Source organism: Brachionichthys hirsutus, chromosome 6 (genome assembly GCF_040956055.1).
Source record: "Brachionichthys hirsutus isolate HB-005 chromosome 6, CSIRO-AGI_Bhir_v1, whole genome shotgun sequence".
NCBI classification, from domain to species: domain Eukaryota; kingdom Metazoa; phylum Chordata; class Actinopteri; order Lophiiformes; family Brachionichthyidae; genus Brachionichthys; species Brachionichthys hirsutus.
The window spans coordinates 2016448-2040292 of record NC_090902.1 but is presented as its reverse complement, the minus strand read 5'-3'; the positions used below and the strand labels follow the sequence as shown (position 1 = coordinate 2040292).

The 23845-nt window shown below is 42.8% G+C and overlaps 3 protein-coding genes across 3 annotated transcripts; all 3 read right to left on the bottom strand.

Annotated features, from left to right (window-relative positions):
• Window positions 1-618: 618 nt before the first annotated feature.
• ccna2 (cyclin A2) lies at window positions 619-2905 on the bottom strand. Its single transcript, XM_068740399.1, has 8 exons — window positions 2678-2905; window positions 1966-2212; window positions 1765-1871; window positions 1449-1672; window positions 1159-1363; window positions 960-1073; window positions 748-881; window positions 619-670 (listed from the first exon to the last, which is right to left on the bottom strand). Exons 1-8 carry the CDS (start codon window positions 2903-2905, stop codon window positions 619-621), a joined length of 1311 nt encoding a protein of 436 aa, XP_068596500.1.
• Window positions 2906-4512: 1607 nt separating this feature from the next.
• On the bottom strand, window positions 4513-9516 carry bbs7 (Bardet-Biedl syndrome 7). The gene is made up of 19 exons (XM_068740479.1): window positions 9481-9516; window positions 9292-9357; window positions 9097-9159; window positions 8823-8998; window positions 8552-8738; window positions 8395-8467; window positions 8196-8303; window positions 7846-7976; window positions 7506-7590; window positions 7314-7416; window positions 7017-7209; window positions 6805-6879; window positions 6652-6720; window positions 6341-6480; window positions 6097-6261; window positions 5823-5932; window positions 5606-5709; window positions 5333-5456; window positions 4513-5103 (listed from the first exon to the last, which is right to left on the bottom strand). Exons 1-19 carry the CDS (start codon window positions 9514-9516, stop codon window positions 4970-4972), a joined length of 2142 nt encoding a protein of 713 aa, XP_068596580.1. The 3' UTR covers window positions 4513-4969.
• A 564-nt stretch (window positions 9517-10080) lies between these two features.
• On the bottom strand, window positions 10081-13848 carry tmem33 (transmembrane protein 33). Its single transcript, XM_068740439.1, has 7 exons — window positions 13774-13848; window positions 13258-13352; window positions 12978-13165; window positions 12786-12853; window positions 12366-12499; window positions 12085-12168; window positions 10081-11055 (listed from the first exon to the last, which is right to left on the bottom strand). Exons 1-7 carry the CDS (start codon window positions 13834-13836, stop codon window positions 10926-10928), a joined length of 762 nt encoding a protein of 253 aa, XP_068596540.1. The 5' UTR covers window positions 13837-13848; the 3' UTR covers window positions 10081-10925.
• Between the last annotated feature and the right edge of the window lie 9997 nt (window positions 13849-23845).

Genomic DNA, 23845 nt, shown 5'->3' with positions numbered 1-23845 from the left:
TCAGCATTGCAGTCACGTCTGGGGAACGACAGTAAACCGGGCTTCACGTGAAGCAGAGCAGCTCAGACACTTTGCTTCAGATCACGACACTGCACCATTTTTAACACACATTTCAACCTCCTCATGTGCCTCGGCTATGACGGTCCTCTACTGCCCCCACGAGGCCAAACACGACACGGAAATGCAGTCTTTGTAGTTTGAGTTTTATTTACAAGATCTATATTTTACAGTGCAGGGGGACGCCTGGAAAAGCTTTAAGCCTCCAAAACAGACGTAATGAAACGGCCGACTCCACGACGGTACACTTTAGTCTGCATCCGACCAGGCCTACAGCCATTAATCGTCAAACAACCACACACTTTAGGTGGGACAATAAAGCGTCTTGGGTCAGGGTGGGTTATCAGACTGTTTAATGATCGGCAACAAGACCTCCACGTCGTCCGGTATAGAGTAAAAAACGTGTCCGATTCAACTGCAGTATCTTGGAATTAAAGTTGATAAAAAACCTCTAAAAATTCAACGCCTGGCACTACTCCAAGAAGAGCAGGCACATGGGTACACATTTAAAAAAAATAACTCTCCAAAAAAGCCTGCAGAGGGGCGGAGGGCTAGAGGGCGTTAGTTCAGCAGCAGTTTGGTCGGAGCGTCAATGAGCGAGACTTCCAGGTATCTGAAAAACAGTTTGAGAACATTCAGGGACGCGAGCATTAACCTAACGAAGCACGAGTCAAAGGCGACGGTCCTTACTTGGGGCCCTTGTACTTCTCTTGGACAGACTGCTGTGCGTGCTGAGGAGCGCCGACGTACACTCGGTGCAGATCTTCAATACACGGCATCAGGTCCTCAAGGGAGTATCCGGACATCTCCGTCAACGCCTGGGACTGGAAGTAAAGAACTGCAGTTCAGCACTTTAAAAAACTCACCGGACACACGACAGCGGCTCTTCACTATAAACTTACCCACGAGCCACCGGTCAGCGTCGTGTTGGCCACGGCGTAGGCTGCAGCAGCGGTCCGGGACGGGAGGTACTTCAGGAAGGGGTCGGAATCAACCAGACTGAGCTCCCCGAGGTACTGGGGGGGGGGTGGACACAGAATTAATGTCTGATGACGCGTGGTGTGAAACGCGTCCCAACAGCTCACGTCTGGTAAAGCTCACCATCGCCAGGCTCTCCACCCGTTTCGTGACCGGCTGGTGGAGGAAATACTGCGTGAGGAACTGGACGATCGTCGGCGCCGCCAGGTCGAAGGAGAGGACCTTCAGCACCAGATGCTCCATCCTCAACACTTGCTTCTTCGTGTAGGTGTCGTCCGTGATGTAGACGAACTCGGCCACCTCGGGGGGGTAGATCTCCTCAAACTTCCTGCGGTGGAACGGGACAAGCGTCAGTCAGCACAGCGTGGAAGAATTCAGTCTCGTTGCTCCCCGACCGGCGAGACGCTACGTACGACGCCAGCAGCATGGCCGCGGTCCCAACCAGCTGGAGCTTCCCCCTCAGGACGGACATGGAGGACAGGAAGCGGTCGATGTAGTTCACCGCCAGATACAGAGTCTCGTTCTGAAGCTTGTACTCCTCGCCGACCTCGACCAGCCAGTCCACGAGGATGGCCCTCATGCTGTTGGTGATGTCCGGCTGCTTCTTCATGTAGCCCGCTTTAGGCCTGGTTTTTACCTGTTCACAGCAGGTCCACAACTCAGCACAATGCCGAAACCGCCGGACCAACAGTCGCCGCCGAAGCGGTGTAGTTCATGAAGCAGACTTGCCTCCATCTCTCTCAGGTAAGCGTGAATTTCTGCAGCATATTCCGGGATCTCATTTGCGTCGCCTTGTTTCTCCTCCCCCCCGACCAAAGACATGTCCATCGGAGAATCTGAACAGAAAGAACAAAGTTAAAGCAGTGAGAACATGTTTGAGCAGCTCAATAAACCAATCAATCTCCACCATCTGGGTCGGCGTCAACTCACCGACGCCGGCATTGATCGCCGATGGAATAGCGATGGTGGCCAGGGGCTGCCTGAGTCTCGTCACGCCATCGTCGATCGGGAGGGGAGACTCGGCAGCAGCCGCCTTCTGTTTGGCGGCTCCAACCTCCTTCTTGGCGCCATCGGGCTCGTCCACGTGGATCAGGAACGAGGGCTGCTTGTTGGACGGCCTCTCCGAGCACCCTCGGCTGAAATCTTCAGTTCTACCGCTCAAGGGCTGGGGACAGTCCTAGGGGCAGAACGCACGGTGTAACCGGCCATTAAGAGAAATAGGACGTGGATAAAGCAACTTGAGTCTAGAGCAAGTTGTTACAGGAAGTAGCCGCACACAAGACAATGAGAACTGGAGTAGCGTCACAATCACACCAACTCCGACCTGCATCGCTTCATCAAGAAAAGACGGGAAATAAATCTCAATGTTTGAACCAACTAATATTTCCACAGGGTTAACCTAACGGCGTTAAAATGGCGGCTAGGTCCGGTAGCAGCCCCTTCTGCACGTCTATTTAAACCTCCATGAGGGAGAGACAGATATCTACTGGAGGGTAGAAGCAGCACCGAAGCACCACACACGCCACCTTTTAAATTAATTGCCCAAATACCCCCGAAAGAGGGGCAATCGCCTTCACTAAGATCACCGCTAGCAGAGCGGCTAAGGCCAGGCGGGCCACTTAGCAACGTCACCCGAACTGACCTGCTTCGTCCCGCGCTGGTTCTGAGCTTTGCACCGCTGGTTCTGCAGCGGGCCCAGGGCGGTTCTGCCGGCGGCTTGCTTCGGGGGAAGGTTCTCTTGGTTTTCGTTCGCAGCAGCAGCTCGGTTGGGCTTCAGCGAGCCTCTCAGTCGTGACAACATGTTCTCTTGGTTGTGATACTCGCTAGCCGCGCTAGCCGCGCTAGCCTGCCCTCGGTTAGCTTCCGACATAGTTCGCCCCTCGAACAAAAAAAAAAAGTCTCGTGCAGCTGCCGCGCTCCTTTGCACGTAAAATATCAAGTAATATTCGTTTCAAAAGCTCAACTACGGTCAATTATATCGAGGTGAACGGCAGCCGCTACCTCGCCGAGGCAGGTAAAAAGGATCGTTCTCGGTTAAGAATCAAGCTAGGATAGCAACGACAATTGCAACTGCGATGCTAAAAAACAACAAGAACGCACAATTGTTGGAAAATCCGGAAAGCGTAGAAATCGCTATTAAACCGCCATAATCGAGACTTTTCGCGATATTACCGACCTGCAAACAGCACCGCTAGGCTCGCTCCATTTGTGCAGAGACGTGCAAAAGATGTCGCTTTCGCTCAATTCAAGTAGCCCGCGAGGATTGAAACCCACCAATCACAGCACAGCACAGCAGTGACGTAGGGGGAACTACGGGAGCCGAAAGAGGACAATGGTCGCGTGATTGCAAATTAAAAACCGGTTTGAAATGCAAACAATCGTTGCGCGTGAGGTACCAGTTTGCAGACACTGTAACGCATATGTATTGTAACTTACACGCTACTCGTAAATTAAACTGAGAAATGGTTGGCATTTAAGTAATTCTTATTATTTGATTGTTGCTAGAATTTTGACAAAAGCCGTTTTTATAAACTTATTTCGATTTATACTACATACTGTAGTTACCTCAGCCAAGGAGGTTATGTTTTTGTTTGGGTTAGACAGACAAACAAAAGTTATGTTTATTCTCGATTTAATCTATATCCAGAATAATCCACCATTACTGAAAGTGTTTTTTTTTTTGTGAATAGCTCCTAAACTAATAATCCTATTCAATTGTTAAAGGTTTGTTTTCATGGCTAAGGAATCCAAAAATATAGATAAAATAAATGTAAGACAATAGTTTTTGGTCTGAATCAAAATATAGAGGGACTGAGATGCTTGTTTCACATTAAAAATGGTGTACACAGTATTTTTAGAAAATGATATGTGCCTTTTATGCAGCATAATGACTTTCATCAGTGCTGTATTGTTGGTCTATTATATTAAAGATAAAATATTTACTTTATTCCTCCCGACCTGGGAAATAAGGATTTATTTATGTTCATGAAATGTGCATCTGTGTTGGTTCTCAGTCATCCAGGTCGAGGTAAATCACAAAGAGCGAAAATGATGGAATCAACTGGTTGAAGACGTTCCACCTTCTTCAGTTCTAAATGACTGAGTCGACCACCAACCACCAAGACAAAAGACTCATCAGGAGACATTAGCATTCATCAGTGTCCTGCCCCCCCGACCTCTGTCCCCAGGAACCACACGGCCCCCCTGATGAATGCTCATGACTCCTGATTAGTGTCCTGGTGCTTTCCTTTGTTTTCTGCTGCAACAGGAGAAGAAGCATCTGGACTCTCTATCAGTAATCTAGAACTGAAGAAGCCTCTTTGATGAGAGGTGAAACGTCTTCACTCAAACTCGAACAAGTCCAGTTGATTGTTTTAGGTCTTCATAAACCTAAATACTCATCAAGAGGATAGAAACAGCAGGAAAAGTGTAGTAAAAGTTTATTTATGTTCTGATGGCGTCACCAGATGTCGGGTCGTAACATTTCACACACATCTTTCCATCGCTCCATTGAATGATGAAACTACAATGGTCGTCCCACATCAGTCCTGATACGTTATTATTTCTTGCCAATGTTGCCATGGTTACCACCCCTCTGATGAAACCTGAATCTGAACGCACCACCTCCACATTTCTAAATCAAAATGTAATCATGATTTAAAAAAAACATTCTTCATCCTTTCAAATGACTTAAATTTGGTCACTTAACATTTTCACACTTTAACTAAAGCTTGTAGGGGTTTATTAATCATCATCTTTGTTTTTAGATGCTAAGAAAAACATACAAATATATTTGGCATTTTATTATCACAAGTATTTAGATATTTAGCCATAGTCGCAACAACTACATGTTTGTAACTAGCTATCATGTTACAATAATTACAAAAATAGCATTATACAGAATGTAAATAACTATCCTCTGACATAGATATCATCATACCTCACTGAAAAAGTTTAATAGAGAGTCCAAGTTATAATTATCGAGTATTTCCAGCAACGATGACACCTTAGTTTTCACATTCTGGCCCTTGAACTTGAATTTGTCGATGAAGAGGTCTGTGATCATTCCTACAAGAAGGAAAAAGAAAATGTTAATTAGATATTAGATTTCAATAAGCTTCACTTCGTATAGTAGCATTAGGCTGGTATAGTGGATCCTTTTATGTGCAGCTCTACTTGTCTTTCAGTTTCAAATATAAGTTAACAAGAAATCAAAATCAAAAGACAAATGGACTGAATGTGAGACAATGAATTGACGTCTGGATATGAATGTTGGTAAAAGGCTGGGATGCAGCACCATAGAGCCTCTCAAGATGCGCTGGCTGCTTCTTATACTCCTCCAGGAGATTCGTGGACTCGTCCAAGATGTTGCGATACTCCGGGATTAGGAAGTCAGCATTCCCTTCATGGACCTGAAGCTCCTACCAATCAGAGGATCAAAGAGAGGCGGAGGCTGAGTCTGTGGTGAACATAATAACCTAAAAAAGCCTTTTAACAGAAGTCGTGTGGAGATGTGCAACGAATGTACCGAACCGGCTTCAGATTGATTTGTCCAGTAAAACAATCTAACCTTGAGCGCGTCAATGAGTTGAACCTTTCTCGCCAACAGCAGCTGGTACTCCAGCTTTGGATGTATCATCCTCAGGGTGTGGCTCACAGAGTCGTCGCTGATATCTGGAAGGCAACAGTGAAATGAGGGTTTAACGGGATAGAGACAATCACCCGGCGAACCAATGTCAGCAGACAGCGAGGTGGAATAATAATAATAATAATAATAATACACACACCGTATGAAATGTTCAGGTTGATCTTCCTCTTGGTAGCTTCTTTGGAGAGAACATCACTCAGGATGGAGATGGTTGAGATGTTATCAGACCTGAAGTGGCCTTCCCCTTTGCTGAAACGACAAATTCAGAGGAAAGGCCTTTTTGATTCCAAGTAAACTGGAAGAAATACTAAGTGAAAGGGGTTAAAGGATACGAGTCAAACGACATTAAGGGCACAAGGAGCAATAACAAATTCCACAACCTCGTGTCAACGAGTCTTTCTACGAGTATTTACCGGTAGGTTGCTTCAAGCTGCGTCCCAAGAAAAGTGTTCTGGAAATAGAAGGTGATGCTCTCTCCCGCTGGCGTTTTCTCAGGTACCTCTGGCAAACAGAAGACCACCCAGGAGTGTATCTCAGCAAAGCTGAAGTGTCCTACCAGGCTGAGCCTGTTCACGGGCCTGCGTGACCCATGAGAGAGAGCGGAAAAGATCACTCAGGAATCTGAAACAAGGGCTTCCGTCTTTTTTCTGACTCCACCTGTCTTGCTCTACGCTGTGCGTCCGCTGGTGGAGGGACAGAGGCTTGATCTGGTACCGGCGGACCTGACATGTCTTGGGTTGCAGTCTCGGGGTTACGTAAGCCTGAAGGGTTCCGTATTGTCCCTCGATGGACCTTACCTGGGACGTTTATTGTGGATGAAACGTGGTTTTAAGCAGCGGATCATCACACAGCGTAATAGAATGGTATTTTCTGAATAAACAACAATGAACTAATCCTGTAGGAATGTTTCCAACAAGGTTTTTCATGAGGAACAACAGGCAGTTCTGATGAAGAGCAACGCTCGTTACCTTCAGCTCGAGCCTGGTCGTGTTCGCCTGACACCTGTATGTGGCCAGGAGGAAGTTGCCATTGGGCTGCTGGAAACAGAATAAGAGACTCAAGCCTCTTGGAACAGCAGCGGATTTGCATATTATTGTTTGTGCCGAGTAGACACAGCTCACCTCTGAATCGCATTCACTGAAACTGACAACGGCTGAGTTCTTATCCACGTCCAGCAGGTCTATGGGGACGTCGCTCTGTGTGGGAGACTCGTCTTTAATTCATATTCAGCATTTATATGTCTGCAACACAATCTGGTTGTTATTGATAACTGCAGGCCCACGTTTCACCGTCACGCCAGACTGTACCAGCCGGGGTTCATTCACAACCTCACCTGGAGCAGCAGGTTGTCGATGGGAGTCTGCACCTCGAGAGTGAGGCTGTAGCTGGCATCGTCCTGGCAGAGCGTGAACTTGTCGTTGACGCTGAAGACAGGCACGGTGGAGACGGCCGTGCTCGACTGGGACGTCTGCTTATACTGCTCGCGGCCATGCTGCACTTTGACCTGCAGCTGCTCCAGCTCTGCCCTGGAGGAAAATAGTTCTGGTTTCAGATTCGAATTTAACTATTTAACAGTAAATTATTTACTACAAAAAAAATAAAAAAAGTCAAAGGAATGTAAATGTGACACCTGAGCGCTTCTACTTTGGACTGAGTCTCCTTGCTCATCCTGACCTCATCTCCAGGGCCAGCTTCAGCCCTCTGGGGCTCAGTGGTCAAACCAGTCACCCATCCTGAAAAAGAGGCAATGCATTTCAGATATCCTTCCTCCAACATTATCTGATTTAAATAAGCCATACTGCTAGCGTTGCGTCTGTCAAACCCGTGTAGGTGGCAGTCAGGACCTCATCGTACGACTCCTTCCCCACGCAGCCACCCTGGATGGAGGTCACACTCTCTGGCAACACCTGAAGTTAGGAAACAAATGTAGCTTTAGACATAATCAATGATCAAACATGTCAAGTAAAAAACAATAAGACAACGACATGGCTATCTAAGAAATGACCAGCAGGGTAGAGCTTTTAGCTATAACGTCCTTCAGGTTTCAGGGACACTTACATAGAGCTGGTCCCTCAGGATTTGAACAAGACATGGGAGTGACTTGGACTGGAAACCCGAGCGAGTGAAATACATTTGCTGAGTTGTAGATTGTAAAAACTCACGTGCTCAAAGCGTAGCGTGGGATCACCGTCGCTGTCGAAGCCGTAGACCTCAACCGTCCCATCATCCCGTCCCACCAGGATGTCACTTACTCCATCTCCAATGATGTCGTAAGTGTCCATGCAAAGAATCTCTGATGGGAGACAGACAATAGGAAATCTGAAGTAAAAAATCATGACACAGTAATTCTGCAATAGCTATACAGATTTGTAACCTTTGCAAAACGCAGATAAATAATCACTTAATATTCATATTTCACACAATATCGTTTTTTTGGGGGTTTTAATGTAGCATCTTAGCAACTTGTTTTTAATTTGTGAAAACTTTATGATCTTGTACATCTGTACTGCACCTCCTTTCTTCTTGTCATTGTCGATCTCCCATTTGGTTGAAGATGACAGCTCACCGATCTGGACCAACCCTATTCTGCCGTCTGTCGTTCCATAGAGGATTTCCTCTCCTGAAGTGAAATCACATTTGAATTTGTCCCACGTGAAGCGGTCCTACGTTTTACCGTGCTTACACGCAGCCGACAAAGACGTTAAACTCACCTCCATCTTTATTGTACAGCTCCAAGACAGACGGAGGGCCGGGAACTTCCACGTCATAAGCAAGCTCAGATCCCTACATACATAAATATGACACGCAATAATAAATGCCAAGTCAGAAGAGCCTCATATTAAAACATGATTATAATCTTAATCTTGCCTGCAAGACTCTGAGAACGCGATCTTGGCATGCCAGCACCGGCACAAGCCGTGAAAACCTTTCAGAGGACAAACACGTGACATCACTGATTTTGTCTCCAGACAGGAAGTAGTTTTGGTCTTTGCAGTCGCAGTAGTGGTTATAGATGTAACTTGCACACACGAAAAGGTCAGCGCCTGCTACATGCCTGAAGAGGAGAAGACTGTTTAGTACAAAGCACTTCACATCATTCCGCACCAGCCAATCCGGCCGTACACAGAATGGTTCCTACATGGCAGTAATGCTCTCCGTGAGGTTCGCTTCAAAAGTCAGGAACTGTTTGCCCTTCTTGGTGAATCCTCGGACCTGAGAGCCAGAACAGACAAATATCTTCTCCCGTGGAGTTCCTACAGCTCCTCCGAGGTCCATTCGGGCTACTTTTTGCCCTGGAAGTGTTTTAAACACAGGCTGAAAATGAAATGTAACAAATTAGTATCCCATTGGTTGTATTCAAAAAAAAAAAAGCACAAAAAAAGAAGAAGAAGAATCTAAAGTAGGGCACAAACCACTGCCTCTCCTTTCTTCATCCCAAAACATGTCACCACACCATCATGATCAGCAATTGCAACCTGAAACAAAGAAGAAGAAGAAGAAAAGAACTATGAGGCTGTAGTGTGAAACCATTTCATGAAGCAAAACACACCGCTACGAACTTTAATAAGTCTATTTGGTGAAGCATTGATCTGACAGAATAGCGATACCTTTTGTGTTGCTCTTTTCCCCGTTGCTGGAAGCAGCTTCATAGTTTTCTGCGAAGTTACACCAACCTGTCCGGATCATTAAATCGGAAGAGAATCAAGATCACTTTTGGGAGAATACAACCGGAATCATCGGGGGAAACGTTAAAAGCTCCAATATCAGAATAAATCACGAAGTGTGATCAGTGATACCTGAACGTAATCGGAGCGATGAAGGTGGATCTCCATCTTCGGTCGTTTATTTTAGGAAGTATAATACGTATGGAGCGAATCTTCCAGGACGCGATCCGTTATCCGGTCATAAGACTGAAGGAAACGTTAGTTAAATTCCGTTTTGGACATATGCTGGTTAACGCAGAGATAATGGTTGAGACTAGGATTAACCATCAGCGAGGAGATTAGCCTAGCCTGCTAACATTAGCTAGCTGGCTAATTGGCTAACACGAGAATAGATCCCGTATGTAAACAAATAAAGTCCACTGAGCGACATCAATGAGTCACAAGTAAACCGTGTTAAGGGTTATTGTGTTAATTATTAGGACAAAAATATCCCGTGCAAGGCGTACGACCCAAATGAACGCGTTGCCAATAGCAACAGTGCGATATTAACAAGCTCCGACACGATTGGATGAAGTGAATCTCAGCAAGCGAGGCTATGTTCTGATTGGCTGTGTCCCAGGAAGTAACCAGGTCAGTCAGACTAGACTAGAGAGTTAATATACAAGTACAGTCCCTACATTTACCATATCCGAGGTGAAATAAACACAAATGACATTACTGTTATTATACTGGTTTAATTAAAACATTTTTATTTGTGTCATAAAAATTTGTTTTTGTCTTTAGGCAAATAAAAACAAACATGGCATAAAAAAAAAAAAAGACAGCATGCACAAATCAAAAACATTGCAACAAATCAAGAGATTGAACAGTTTTCAACCAGAGAGATAGTCAGATTGTATTTAGAAGTGTGAAATGCAAAGTCTATAACAAAATGTTTGGTACCTCATAATAATCTAGAAAATACAGCAGACATGTCGTTTCTAAATTCATAATCAATTTAGACAGAATTCCTGAAATGTGCATGTTGATGAGTAGGTTGATGGCAGTAATTTAATACATTTAAAGTTATGCATTTCGACAAATAAGAGCATCAGACACAGAAGGAAACTGGATTTTTAGAAACTGAGAAAAACATTCACCTTACATTAATTAAAGAATGATTATAAAAAAAAGAGAATATTTTAATTATGTCTAAGCCATTTAAGTTACTAATCTCTGAATGCTAATGATTTATAGATTTAGAAATCTTAATGAATAAATAAGGACGTTAGCAGAAACATAACAGCTGACAGACACATAGTACAGCGGACTCTTCCGTGTCCATTCAGTGAGCGCGACAGTGAGGGGTGTCACTGCTTGAATGAGGTCACACAAAGAAGATGGGTAAAGAAATATCACCACGAGGCTTCTGTGCATAACTGGCTGGAGTTTTTAGAGCATAAACTGTCAAGCTGACATTCACAAAAAAAAGAGAAAGGTCCTTCTGTCGATGGCAATGTCTGTCCCCCCCCCCCCCATCACATTTATGTCACATCCTAAACAGTGGCAAAACCAAAACTTTGAAAAAAGTAGCATTATCAGACCCCCGTGGGTGCGAGACGGCTGACGAAGGCGATGCTACTTAGGCACATCCTCCTGAAGAAGACGGGGCAGGCGGGCTTCATGATCAAATGCTCCACAAGAATCCGCAGCTCGGTGAACAAGGCCCTGGGAGGGAAACGGATCCGTTTAATACTCAACTCTGCCAGTCTTACATTTAATGACATAATAACATCCCATTACCTCAGGCTACAGCATATCACTCAGTAATAAAAAACAATTATGCATATATATTGGCCTTTATGTATATTTAAATATATGCCTGTTTCCTTTGTACTTTTCAAAATACTATACAAGCAAGTGCAAACGTGAAAAAGATCTGACTGTACAATCTGAATTTTCTCGTAATTTTACTGCAACACAATATTAACCTCCGCCAAGGACGTTTTGGTTTTGACGCCATTTGTCAGTTGGCAGGATTACTGGAAAACTGTGGGATGGATCTTATTGGAAAAAATATATATATATATGGGTCTTGGTCAAACTTAGATCACATTAACCTTTGAGAGCGATCCAGATATCCATCTGGATACAAAAAAATCTGGATGTCTTCTGGATCTGATCCAGAATAAGGTGAGGAAAAAAATCTTAGATTTTAACATTAAAACCCATTTATGGATTCAAAAACCAGTTAAAAATATGCATCAACTCTGATTCACTTTTAATTTTCATGGTTTGTGTATAAAGATGCAAAGATCAATTTAAACCCTTTTGATGACGACCCGGATCACCATTGGACGGTGCAAATCCAGCTGCTTGACAGAGATTTGCCCTCCTAGTGCTTTTTTAGTTTATGATATTACGATGCAGTTATATACTTGTACACTGTACACGTGGTAGAGGCTGACATTTTATAAAAGGAACAGTGTGCTCTCAGACAATACAACTTAAATCTTTATAAATTACCTCAAGTGCATCTCATTCCGGGACTACAATATCTTCTAAACTTTATCCGAGATGCAGTCAGTCCAGCTAATTATTGTTTAAATTATTATTTAACTAAAGCAAAATACTTGAACGGGCAGAAATCTGTGCTTTGAGTTCGGAGCTGCTCTTACTTTCCAGTATCTTAATGGTTTACCCGAGTGAGTGAAGGTCTTCCTTTACTATACGGTTCATGATATTTGAACATCTTACCTGCAGTATGGGTTTCTTCTGGATGTGTAGCGGAGGGTGAGGAATCTGTAGTAAATAAAAGGCAGCAGCAAACTCCCTTGGCCACTGTCACAGAAGGAGTGATAGAAATATGTGAATACCAACATTGCGGGTTCTTAACCGTCACGTTGTATTTGCTCAAATCTATCCAGGAACACAACCAATAAGTCCACCGTGCAGGCATTTGTCTGTGTGCACATATCGGGAGAGGATGTAACGGCATTCAGACGCCAGTCAGTGACAAGTTAAAAAACACTCGTTACCTGAAGAGCATAAAAATGGTGGCTGGCATTAAGAAAATCTCAGTGCAGGCGATGAACTTCAGGATGTTCTGCTGATTGGATGCAAGTTTGTCGAGGAGGTTTCTGATGAACATGAGGCTGTTGGGGCCCACGGACTGCAAGGAAAGAAAGACAAAAAGGTCAGACGCTGAAGAGAGAGAACGCTATCAAAGATTGAACAAAGAGAAGACAATTTGGAAGCAATTACACGATCAACCGTCCACTTTCAGACACAGATTTGAATTTGATTGCGTCTTGGAAATAGCGGCATGATTGATTAGATAATTACAACACGATTTGGCTTTCCCCGTCTGGGGTTTAAGACTTTCAATCATACATTTTTAACACTGCAAAAAAAGAAAAAAAGGAACTAGTGTACAAGGTGACCTCTTCTTTACTCACGTCAAGGACTTTCTTTGTGTAGGTAGTTGCATGAAGTAATGAGAACAGGAAGACGGGGAAGATGCTCACTGGACACAAATGTTAAGGATCAACTTGACACAGACAATAAACCTTCCACAATAATTTACTGTAGCCACAGACTCAAGAGAGGCACGATACTTTTTTTGCCCATATTTTAAAGTGAAAGGATACTTGTGATGGGGTAGGAGTTGACCAGGATGAGCGAGTACAGCAGATAATGGCAGCTATCCTCCTGAAGAGCCTGTGCCAGGAAAGCTCTGCTCAGCTGAAATCGTGGAAGCCTTTGATGCAGGCGAAGGGCACTGGTGAGGGCGTTGGCTAACAAGGCTCGCTGGTAGAAGTTAGCTGCTGCGTAGGGCCTGAAATAAACAAGCAGCAACAAAACTAGCTGACCTGTGCTCAGACAGGGAAGAAGAAGATGGCCACAGCAGTGAGCCGTTAGTGCACTCACCCCAAAATTGGTAGAATAAACATTATGGAGCAATAAACTGTGAAGAGTCGAGAAAGCCACATCGCAGTTTCGAGCTTGTTGCTCAATAAAAATTGCTGTAAAAGAAAAGTAAAAAACTATGTTTAGGTATAATTTCTTAAACATTTTCAAAGTGTTTGCAAATAGTTGGCAACAGGAAGGAATATATGTGCATAATTTCAAGAAATTCATTGCTAATGTTCTGAATAAACATTATTCACCTTGAGAAATTAATAAAATCATATTTACAAAGACACGATTTCAATTCATCAATGAAAACTAAAGCATGCATCGAGTTTGAGTAACCCTTGGCTAAAACATATAGCCACATCAGGAAGGGCCATCTATTAAGAGTTTACGGTTACAGAAGACATCCCAGAAATGCTCTAACGCCGAGGTAGTTCATTGTGATGCTGGTCTTCTTCTGCAGAAACAGCAGAGATCACCTCAGAAGGCGAGCAATTGTTGGAACATGAATCTGTAAAACAGACAAATTACCAGGGGCCCTAATTGAGGAGGAGGAGGAGGAGGAGGAGAACTTTGTTCATTCGAATCAGCCATCTTTGAAAGCGTGGATTGCTCTGTTGGAATGAAGAAAATAAAAATGTAAAATTAAAACACATCACGAATCGATATGGAGTAGGCACAGTACGTTAAGATGCATTGTATATTCTTACACGACAGACATTTCCTCAATGTGTTTTTGTCAGGAAAATATTGGAAAAAGCAGAATTCATGTGCATTTTATTCAATTGTTACTCAGTCATAGTTTACAGAGATCATATATATATATATGAGGCTTCTTCTTCCTCTTCCGGTCGCCACAGCAAATCAACCTTCTGGTCGGCTGCATGCTTAACTCTGGCAAAGTTTTACGCCGGATGCCATCCCTGCTGCAAACATCTGCATTTATCAGGGCTCGATCGGCTCAAGGGAGACACTAACGGTGCTACCTCTCATCCTTAAACATTCAATCAACAAAAAAATAATCATTTTCATTTATTCATTCATTCAACAAACAAACAGAACGACAAATGATTCTAATTCCAGCATTCCCCAAGTCATGAGTCGATCATGCTGCTTTCGCTACAAACTTATTAGCTGGCATTTAAGATTAAGAACGATTCTGTTTATATTACAATTCAATATTAGACATTCAAAATGAGGACATACCGTGGCTTTAAAGTGTAAAATATAAATCTCAATTAAACCGGACGTCGTAAGAAAATCAACATAGGAAGTAACGGACTAGTAAATTAAGTATTAGCCAAAGTGAAAGCCGTAGCTAGCCTAGCCCGAACACTAGCTTCAGTTTAGCTACATGTAGATATTTAATACCTTAATTAAAAAGGAGATCGACTTCAATGAAACACCCAGGCTTTCCTATGCGTCAAATGGGACTAGGAGAGTCCGCAGTATGGAAGGAACCAGGTGTTTTATTAATTCTATGATGCTAGCTAACATTAGTAGCAGGTGACTCTAGAATATTCTGTTACCATCGTTACTAGCATGTTAGCTAAAGCCCCCGCTAGCACAAGCTTCTCTCTCTACCTCGTGTTGGCTATCGCCCGTATAACGACCAGGAATATATAGGAAGTACGTTTAGAATTTAATACGTCTGGCTGATAATACACATAATTATATTTAGATATATAAAAAACATATAGCTTACCAGATCAACTATGTATGACAGTCACGCTAAGATGTAAGCGTAGATCGCTATTTCTACCTTTAATAAATTATTTGACCGGCAGGGAAATAGATGTCCCGCCCTACTCGGATTGTGAGTGGCTAATTCTGACATTTTATCAGATCTAACCAATCGTTCTACTCAGTTCGAAATCTAACCAACCATAAAAGCGAAAGCAATGCGTACTAGCCAATCAGAGGTGGAGTATAGGCGGATTATCATGAGGAGAAAAAAAAGAGTGAGTAAAAATGCAGCGTAGCTCTCGCGATATTTCAAAATGGGAGGTTCTGAATCGGATGCAACAGCCCTCTCTAGTGGTACAAGTATAAAGTACAAAAACAAATACAATACAATACAATACATACTGTCAAATGTAAAACACATGTATTCCCTTTTCACACAAGCACACTTGGCCAAATGAACACAGACAACCAAATTCAGGATATTTTTAAACCATTTTTTTTTCAAACTAGATGAGACGCAGTTCTTTTTTTAAGCTGTTTTTAAGATAAAATATATAACAGATAATCTCTATACAGTATTTATAGAAGTGTTATGCGAATGTCTGGAGGTTATAGTAAGCCACAGAAAGTATTGCGATTGGACGAAGTATATTGATAATACACAATTTGACTCAGTTAATTCAAAGGGTAATATCAAGACGGTCGGGATTTCAAAATAAGAGAGAGAAATTTAGCAGTGTTGTGATTATTTTAGAATATAATTGAATTTGTATACATTTCCGCTTTTCTTATATCTCATATTTCAAAAATGAATATATTACAAAGAGGTTAATTTACAACAATGTAATACTGATATCGAAAATAGCACTGTTGATCTTTGACGACATTATTTTGGAATTGTCCATTCCTGCAGGTGCAGAATGATGATGATGATGATGAATATATTTATTAGATAGAATGTTAGAGTACAAGTACAGTCACACAGTAGCATGTATTACAGTACAAATAACGTCAAACATCCTGTCTAAGAGGAGCATTTCAAAAAAGCCCTTGCGGGCTTGTTTCCGTTGAAAGTCCTTCGTACATAAATCATCCACAAAAAACAATACAAATAACAATACAAATAAAAATAAATCCAATATTAAATTACGCAATTGATGCAACGTAACATTAGAAAGACAAAAATAAAATGTTATTACACCGCCAGTGCAAACTAACAATTAATCTAAAATAAATTACACCACTGATGCGAGATGACAATAAATAACTTACATAAATTACAATAAATTACTATAATTACTATGCGGTAAACATGTTTGTTCATATGCGGCTGATAAGAGTTTGAGCATCAAGGAAAGCCAATCTTTACAATGCTCCTGCGCCATGATCATGCCCGATGGTATTTTCCTTATAATAATCCTCTAAACCTCAGATGTAAACCGAGACTGAGTTCCAGATTAAAGATTTCTCCTGCGTTCTCAATCCACATGTTATTCCCAAACACGCCAATAGAGGGCGCTACCGGCCAGACTATCATTGTTCCTGCTTTTTGGCCTCTCGCCTGTTCCGGATAATTATTTTAGCTTTAAGAGCACCTTATTTGGTCCCAGCATGTTTTAAAATCTTACATCTGACTGCTTCTTCTCATTTATCCGCAGATTGTTGGCACGACTGTCGCAGAATGATGCGTTTGCCAGAGATGTCATTTGAAAATATAGGCAGTGTAAGCACTGTAGAATCTAATTATTTCTTTGCAAAACCTAATTAGGCATTAAAAAAGGTTAACGCCAGCGCCTGAAACGTTTTTGTTTAATAATCCCATTACTGACGGCTCATCATGTATAAAATGGTGCAGGAGGACACTAAGTTTCCACTTGTTAAGGGGAATCTCTGAGAAATAGTCGCAGATATTTTGACACTTTTTTTTGCTTTGGAAATTAGGCTTTGTAATTAAACTGCGGAGACTCAACGCAGCACAGAGTAAGTAAGGCTGCATGCATTTTCTTTATTTAACTGCTAATTCCGCCTGCAAAAATATTGTCGTTATTTTCACGTGTCACCTTTACGGTTTTCGTTGAATCCGTCGTGCATGACAGAATCCACTAATCGGTAGCGCAGAGGGACGATAGACCTTGATGATGTTTTTTTTTTTTTTTTTTTTTTGCGTCAGCTCCTCTCGGTCGGACCATTACGAGTCACCAGAGAGCTCAAGGTGAGAATTTAAATGAGGCATTTTTCTGCCTGAGGTTTAATGTGAGCAGGTTTCAGCCATAAACGTTCCCCGCGCTGCCGGAAAGAGTTATTATATTTATTATTACAGTATTATTAGCGCGCAGTCGGAAAGGCGGAAAAGAAGCAACACAAAGAACCGCTGGAGCAAAATAAGAAGCTCTGACGATATATAAATATAAATAAATATTAATATTAATATTAACCATCCATATTTAGGATGAATTCCAACTTTGAAAAAATATTCTGATCATTATCTGTGCGTGCTGGGAAAGTTTAAAAGTTATTGGAGGGCCTTAAAATCAACTTAAATAATTAAAATAAATAAGTGAGTAATATATGTTAATTAAAAATATCACGAGATAAGACTGGATAAAAAATATGGTAAGTAAAATAATATTGCGATTATTATTATTATTATTATTATTATTATTATACCATAGTAAAAGGCAGAAAATCTTCTTTCTCTTTTGCAACCTTTATTTCTCATCGGAAAACGTCCTAAAATAAAAACAAAGCCCGCGCTCATTTTATTCTCACATGCACGTTCTTTAATTCTTTCCTCTGAAACTTCTGCATCAACAGTTTTCAAGAGAAAGAAACAAAGAATATAGGCGTGAGTGACAGTCCGCAGTGAAAGCCTTCCCTCAGGAATAAACCGTCGCGTCTCCTCAAAGGGCCGCTTGTAATCCGCTCCATCCCGGCCTCTGGATCCATTCGGCCAAAACAAACAGGGGAGGAAAATCGAGACAAGCGAGGAAGACGACGCGAAGAAAGGGTTGGTTTGATAGGGAGCAAAGGAAGGACACGGTGGATTCCCCTGAAACTGGTTAAAGCCGCGCTAAAGCGAGTTATCAACAGACTGAACTTGTGTGTCTTTTGTCTTTGTTGCCTGATCTAAGAAGGCGTTTCACGCAAACCGGAGCCAAAAACGGGATGAAAGACACCAGGAATTAGATCTTGTTTTAATGGGAACTGATAGAAATACATCTTTATTCATCAAATAGCCCCGTGTTCCTGCAGAAATATATACAAGTAATAAATAATAATATTCAAGTCAAATCACTCCCTACTTTAAGATCTATATTTTCTACAGAAGATCTTCCTTTGTTGCAGCAACTCATTGATCAATTCGTTTGTTTTGATCATCAGTAACGCAACTGTTTGAAATAATCTTATTTCTGAGCAAATAAAAAATACAAATATGTTAATAGTTTTACAGCGAAAATAAAAAATAAAATTACTTTTTAACTTTCATGCTTAACATGTAATTATTTATTCATACAACATTTTTCCTTCTAAAGTTTTTTTTCTTATTTGAATAAAAACGGTTTGCAGTGACGACCAGTTCGGTTTGCAGGTTTCCTTAAAGCTTTGATTCAAAAGTCGAAATTTGCTTTCCTACAATTCCAAAAAATTCCTTTTACGTATTTAATTTTTCTACAAAGTAACTCCTTCAGCTTCTTTTTTTCAGGATGAGTCTAAACTTTCTGCATGTTCCGAGTTAAATCCCAACGACTTGTAAATGAAAATGAAATCATTTTAAAATAAGGAATATAATGGCTGCAGGGGCGGAGAACGGATTTGCATGAATCGGTTTTAATTTGGTGATAAAAACGGGCCTTGGGGAATCGGATCAAAATCCCATGCACCGAGAGAAAAAGCGAAGGGATCCACCAGAACGATGACTTTTCCCTTCTCCTGCAATGGAGCGAAGCTATATGTTTGTTTCTGGGTTGAATGGGGCCACACAATGGCTCTGATGGCATCAGGATTGTCACCACAAATGGTCTGGGCGTTTTGCAAGGCTGTTTGACAGAGCCCATTATGTCATTGGTCACGTCCCTCCACTCCTTGCTCGCCTGGGCTTGAATGGGAGTGAATTAATCAAACGGTTTGAGAGAGATCAGCCAACTTAATGCACTTTATTTCAAGGTCTGCGGTGATCCCAGACCCCCCCCCCCCCACACACACACACTCTTACCCACCCACGGCTGCCCTGCCCCACACTGAAAACACATGTGTTCCTATAAGAGACACCTGATCTGATAATGAATTAACTTCCATTAATGTAACATTTATATGGTTACAAATATTATTTTGCTGTTGCAACACCTTCTTTGCATTAGATCTCTCTAGGTTGGGGCATCATCTGGTTCCCCCCCCCCCCCCCCCCCCATCCGAGGAGACCCGTCTAAATCCAAACCAATTAGCAGCACAAGGCGATTTTTATTTATTTATTATTGAAGCATGTAATTGATAAATTGAATTCATTACGTAAGACCGGATGAATATTTATTTTTGAGAAGGGACAAAAGTTTTCTAATGGATAAGATCCAATTAGATGAAATTAATGTTTGTAGTGTGGGGTGGGGGGTGGGGGGGGGGGGGGGGGGTGGGTGTCTGGGGAGTTAGTATTGTTTTTTAAAATGTAAAATAACAACTGTGATGGGAAATAGTGTGACATCGGTAATTGGATGTCATTCATAATTTGATATTTACTTCAGGGTGGACAACAAACATATATTATGTGTGTGTGTGTGTGTGTGTGTGTGCGCGCGCGCGCGTGTGTGTGTGTGTAAATATACAGGGGACAGGAGCCTCATATATGACTCAAAGCACGGCTACCATTATATTTCTTTTCAAGGATGGAAGAAGGTCTTAAAATTGCTTTATCAAACACAATCAAAAAGCGAGTTAATCAAAGCGCCTTGCGTTACAGCGCGTATGCACGCACGCGCGCGCGCATTGTTTGGCTGTAATGGATGGCTTTAAAATTTGACGTTATTATTTCCCGTCATTTCTGGAAACAAATTGAACACTTATTGCATATATATTAAAAATTATACAGTCGTCGGGAGAGGCTGGTGTCTCTTTTATTGAGGCGCACCGAGAGGTGAGGTCTCACCGGATCAATTTCCCTGTCTTGTTACTCCCGCAAGAGGATGTTGGGAAAATGCCTGCACCGCTAAATTGATTCAGAAACGAATTCATAACTTCGGGGGCTTTGAGCAATTTCGTGGTGCCTATTTCTTTCTTCTTTTAAATCATCCATCTTTGGTTTTGTTTCATGTTGTCTTTAAGCAAAGTTTTGCACCATTCTGTTTCCAATTGAATCCGGGTTCTCCTCCATTGGCCTATTTTTCATTCTTTTCAAAAAAAAAAAAAAAGAAAGAAAAAAGAAAACGCATTTAATACACTGGGTTTTGGGTGGCTTCACAAACATAGTCATTAAGCAGTCACAATGCTTTTATTGTGCACTTGATCTCAAAATAGAGGCCGGCCTGCCTGCAGGATCCGGACGAACCTATGGAAGAGGCCTTGTCTTTGTCTGCTTGTGCGGAGATGAATGGCCCGTGTCAACCAGATGATTAGTTTGCGCTATTAAATTGTCAAAAAAGGAAGGATTTTTCCCCTAATCGTGCCTTTTCGTGATGAATTATGGAATTCAGAGTTGTTTGCGACGGCCAGGAAAGTTGCAGGGCTTTGCAGGGGCGGGGGGCGAAGGTCAGGCGGAGTTCTCATCGCCTGCGTCCAGTCTGCATGGCGCAGCCGTCACCGGGGACGTGCAGACAAATGTAGGCCTATGTCCTACAAGTTGGGAAGATTCATCTCTATTTTGTAGCAGAAGATGGATCTCCGTGTGATTTAACAAGCTGGGTGGGTTCGCTCATCAACGCCTCCTGCATGCACGAGAAGAGCACCATTGGTGCGTAAATGCGCAACAACGCCGCGACGTCTCCGTTTTGGAGACACCCCGAAGAGCGTCATCACTGAGATCAACAGACAACATATTTCCCTGAACACAAATACCATTTAAATAAGAGTCCATCTCATTTTGCTTATCGGAGGGTTCATGCTGCGCAGGCGCGCACCGCCGGCCTCCATCCATGCAGGAACCCCCTTCTTTTCATGACCGGCTTCTATTCTAGCGTCAAAGTTTTGTGTTAAATGTTAACAACTTGGCCCGACCCATCTGATCGGCAACAACGAATCCGCGTTGACTCCACCACTCGCCGCCTTTGTGCGCGTTATTCGGCTGCCCCCCACTTGGAGATTTATGTATTTTTGATATTAAATTCCTTCTGTCATCTTGTTGACTTTTCTTGACCCGCCGACCTCGTTCCCCAAACGTTCCCATATTTTACTCTCTCCCCTCCCTGTCAACTTCTTCGGCTCCAACAGGGCTGGAGGCTGTGCGCATCCTTTTGTTGGCATGTGCTGTTTGCACTGTTCTTGAACTTCAGAGCGCTGCCCGGTCCTCGTCCTGGACTTTGAAGCCCTTTAAGGAACGCCTGATTGTTCCCAAAACTGAGTAATTCTACCCCAACTCCCCGAATCTCCAACTTGTGCATGTGTTTCATGCGTATTTATATCTATCGGATCACTTAATGTCAACTTGATGTTAACTTAGCCAAGTCTTAGCATCCTCCACATGGAGATTCCATGTGAACACCTTTACTTGCGCCTCTGCGGTCACTCAGCGTTGACGCACAATGACAGAGGCCCATATTGCCATATATGACGTGTCGCCTATACAAGTCTCCCTCTGCTGCCCAGCTTGCTAATTAGTTAAACAAACGCTCATACTAATGATCCCACTGGTCCGGTGAGCTGTGGGGTTTTTTTGTTCGCCGACGTTGCCCCTGCTTTTCCTGCTGGAAACTTGGCCCCCGCTGACCCGGCGCAACAGAGGCGCTGTGGAGACGGCTGGGCCGCCCTGTCCGGAGGTCCAACCCCCCCAAGGGGCCAAAGGGCAACGTCCAAGACCCCGGGAATGCCACCACCAGCTGCTAGCGGTGACACCATTTACAAAAGATGCTCGGTGAGCAATCCTTCTGTGGGCTGTCAGTGTTGTGACAGCGCTGGCTCGACATTTATTTACTCTCTCAGAGTTTCGCTTCGGGATTATTCAAATCATGTCTAATTTATTGATTATATTTCAAGAGCATTAAAAACCAGGTAAATCCAATGTTCTGTTATTCATGAATTATAATGAGTTAATAAAGCATTAATAAATATTTTAATAATGATAATAAACATAAATACTGATGTATTTCTTATTGTCTGGTATAGAAAATGAGATGTTATAAATGCGTTATAACGGATCTATAAAGGATTAGTTCTTAATTTAATGCTCCAAGTCCCAAAGCTTTAACAGTGTCCAAAATATATAACAGACAGGGATCCAGACGCCCTTGTTCATTATTTTTTATGTTAGTTTCAAATAGAAATGGGTCTTTAATAGTCTAAATGGCGACTTCCATTATCATTAATATTAAAACAAAATAAAAATATGCTCTTGTTTATGGCTGTTCGTGGATTTCTGAAGCATCAGTAAATAATAATATTGCTCATTAACAGGGCCACTATTAAAGCTGGTCCTAATATTATTATATTTCACGATTCACTGTCAGTCTGCTGAGAAGTTCCAGTTAAAAAATAAATAAAGTTTTAAAACGCATCAGGTCATCTGAGTGCTCTTTTCTCGCGGGCAGTGTGCGTGTTTTACGCACGTTTTTCTCTCCCCGCAGTGCGCCGTGTTTTTAACACTGGCCCATTACACGCTGTCGCTTGTGGCTCTCGGTGTTATTTGGCCAATGTTTGGCCATTTACCGGGCCTGCGTCTGCGCGCACCGAGGAGGTCTCGACAGAAATGGATACTAATTGCGGAGACTGCGCACTGCTGGCGGGCGCAGAGCGCCTGCAGGCAGTTGGAGGACCTGCTTGTCACCGCCTAATTGACAAGGGCTTGTCTGTCCATGGGAGCAGCTGGTCCTAAGCGCTGGCGCACAATCGCAATCGTGACACGGCCTCCGCTCGCCTGAAGGAGTTTTGAGGGGGGGGGGCGCCGTTAGAGGGAGATTTATTGAATCACCCTTTGGGTGACGCTATATTAACTACGCAATAACCGCTTATTTCCACGGGAGCAAAAGGGAGCCACACTCCGGGTATTAATAACAGGAGGTGCCAATTAGGGCCAGACAGGTGACATTTCCTGTGACGTCATGAATCACAGCAAACAAGGCAAGGCCGAGGGTAAATAAAAGCCACGACGCGTCCCTGGTCTGAAATCACTTTTACGGAATCGACATTTTACTTTTTGCAGACGCGCGTTGCGCAACGAGGCTGGATGAATGCAGGGGGGGGGGGGGGGGTCACACCAGAGACACAAATAGCATCAACCCTCACAGTAAAATAATCAATTCATTATTCTGGCCTTTAGCTGAATGCACCAAAAGGGAAAAAAACCAAGCAAGTATTGTTTTCTGCGAGAGGAAAAGGTTTTCCTGCACTTTCCCACTGCCTGTAAAGAAATGGTGCTTTTCTGCCCCTTTTGAACTGAAAATCGGGATTTTCTTTCCACCCCTGGTGTTCTCCGGACGCGCTCCTTTCTTTCTGAGAAACAATGACAACACTGGAGCACCCCGCCGGTGCGCCACAGTCGGGGATCCCCCGGATTGTTTTGAACATCTTTGGATTTCATCAATCAAAATGACTGCAGTTTTCCATAAAAATGCTGAATATGGGTCGTGGAAACCAAGACCGCAAGGTAGAAAATACGAAGCTGTCCTTCTGGATGATAAATGGCCGTCCTTTGATTGAACAAATAGACTCATACGTGCCGCAGTTCTGAGAAAAAGGCGCAGATTGTTCGGAGGCTCCTGACGCGTTGCGTCAGAGCATG

Bases quoted from the DNA above. Each gene is read 5' to 3' on its own strand.
- tmem33 (XM_068740439.1), bottom strand. From the start codon at position 13,836: ATGGCTGATTCGAATGAACAAAGTTCTCCTCCTCCTCCTCCTCCTCCT. The intron at 12,169-12,365 runs GTAACGAGTGTT...CTTCTGTGACAG, and splicing joins ACCATTTTTATGCTCTTCAG to TGGCCAAGGGAGTTTGCTGC. The intron at 11,056-12,084 runs GTAAGATGTTCA...TTTCCCTCCCAG, and splicing joins AGAAGAAACCCATACTGCAG to GGCCTTGTTCACCGAGCTGC.
- ccna2 (XM_068740399.1), bottom strand. From the start codon at position 2,905: ATGTCGGAAGCTAACCGAGGGCAGGCTAGCGCGGCTAGCGCGGCTAGC. The intron at 2,213-2,677 runs GTCAGTTCGGGT...TTCTGCCCCTAG, and splicing joins ACCAGCGCGGGACGAAGCAG to GACTGTCCCCAGCCCTTGAG. The intron at 1,872-1,965 runs GTGAGTTGACGC...CTTTCTGTTCAG, and splicing joins GGCGATCAATGCCGGCGTCG to ATTCTCCGATGGACATGTCT.
- bbs7 (XM_068740479.1), bottom strand. From the start codon at position 9,516: ATGGAGATCCACCTTCATCGCTCCGATTACGTTCAG. The intron at 9,160-9,291 runs GTATCGCTATTC...TCTTTGTTTCAG, and splicing joins GGAAAAGAGCAACACAAAAG to GTTGCAATTGCTGATCATGA. The intron at 6,481-6,651 runs GTAACGAGCGTT...TAAACGTCCCAG, and splicing joins CGACCAGGCTCGAGCTGAAG to GTAAGGTCCATCGAGGGACA.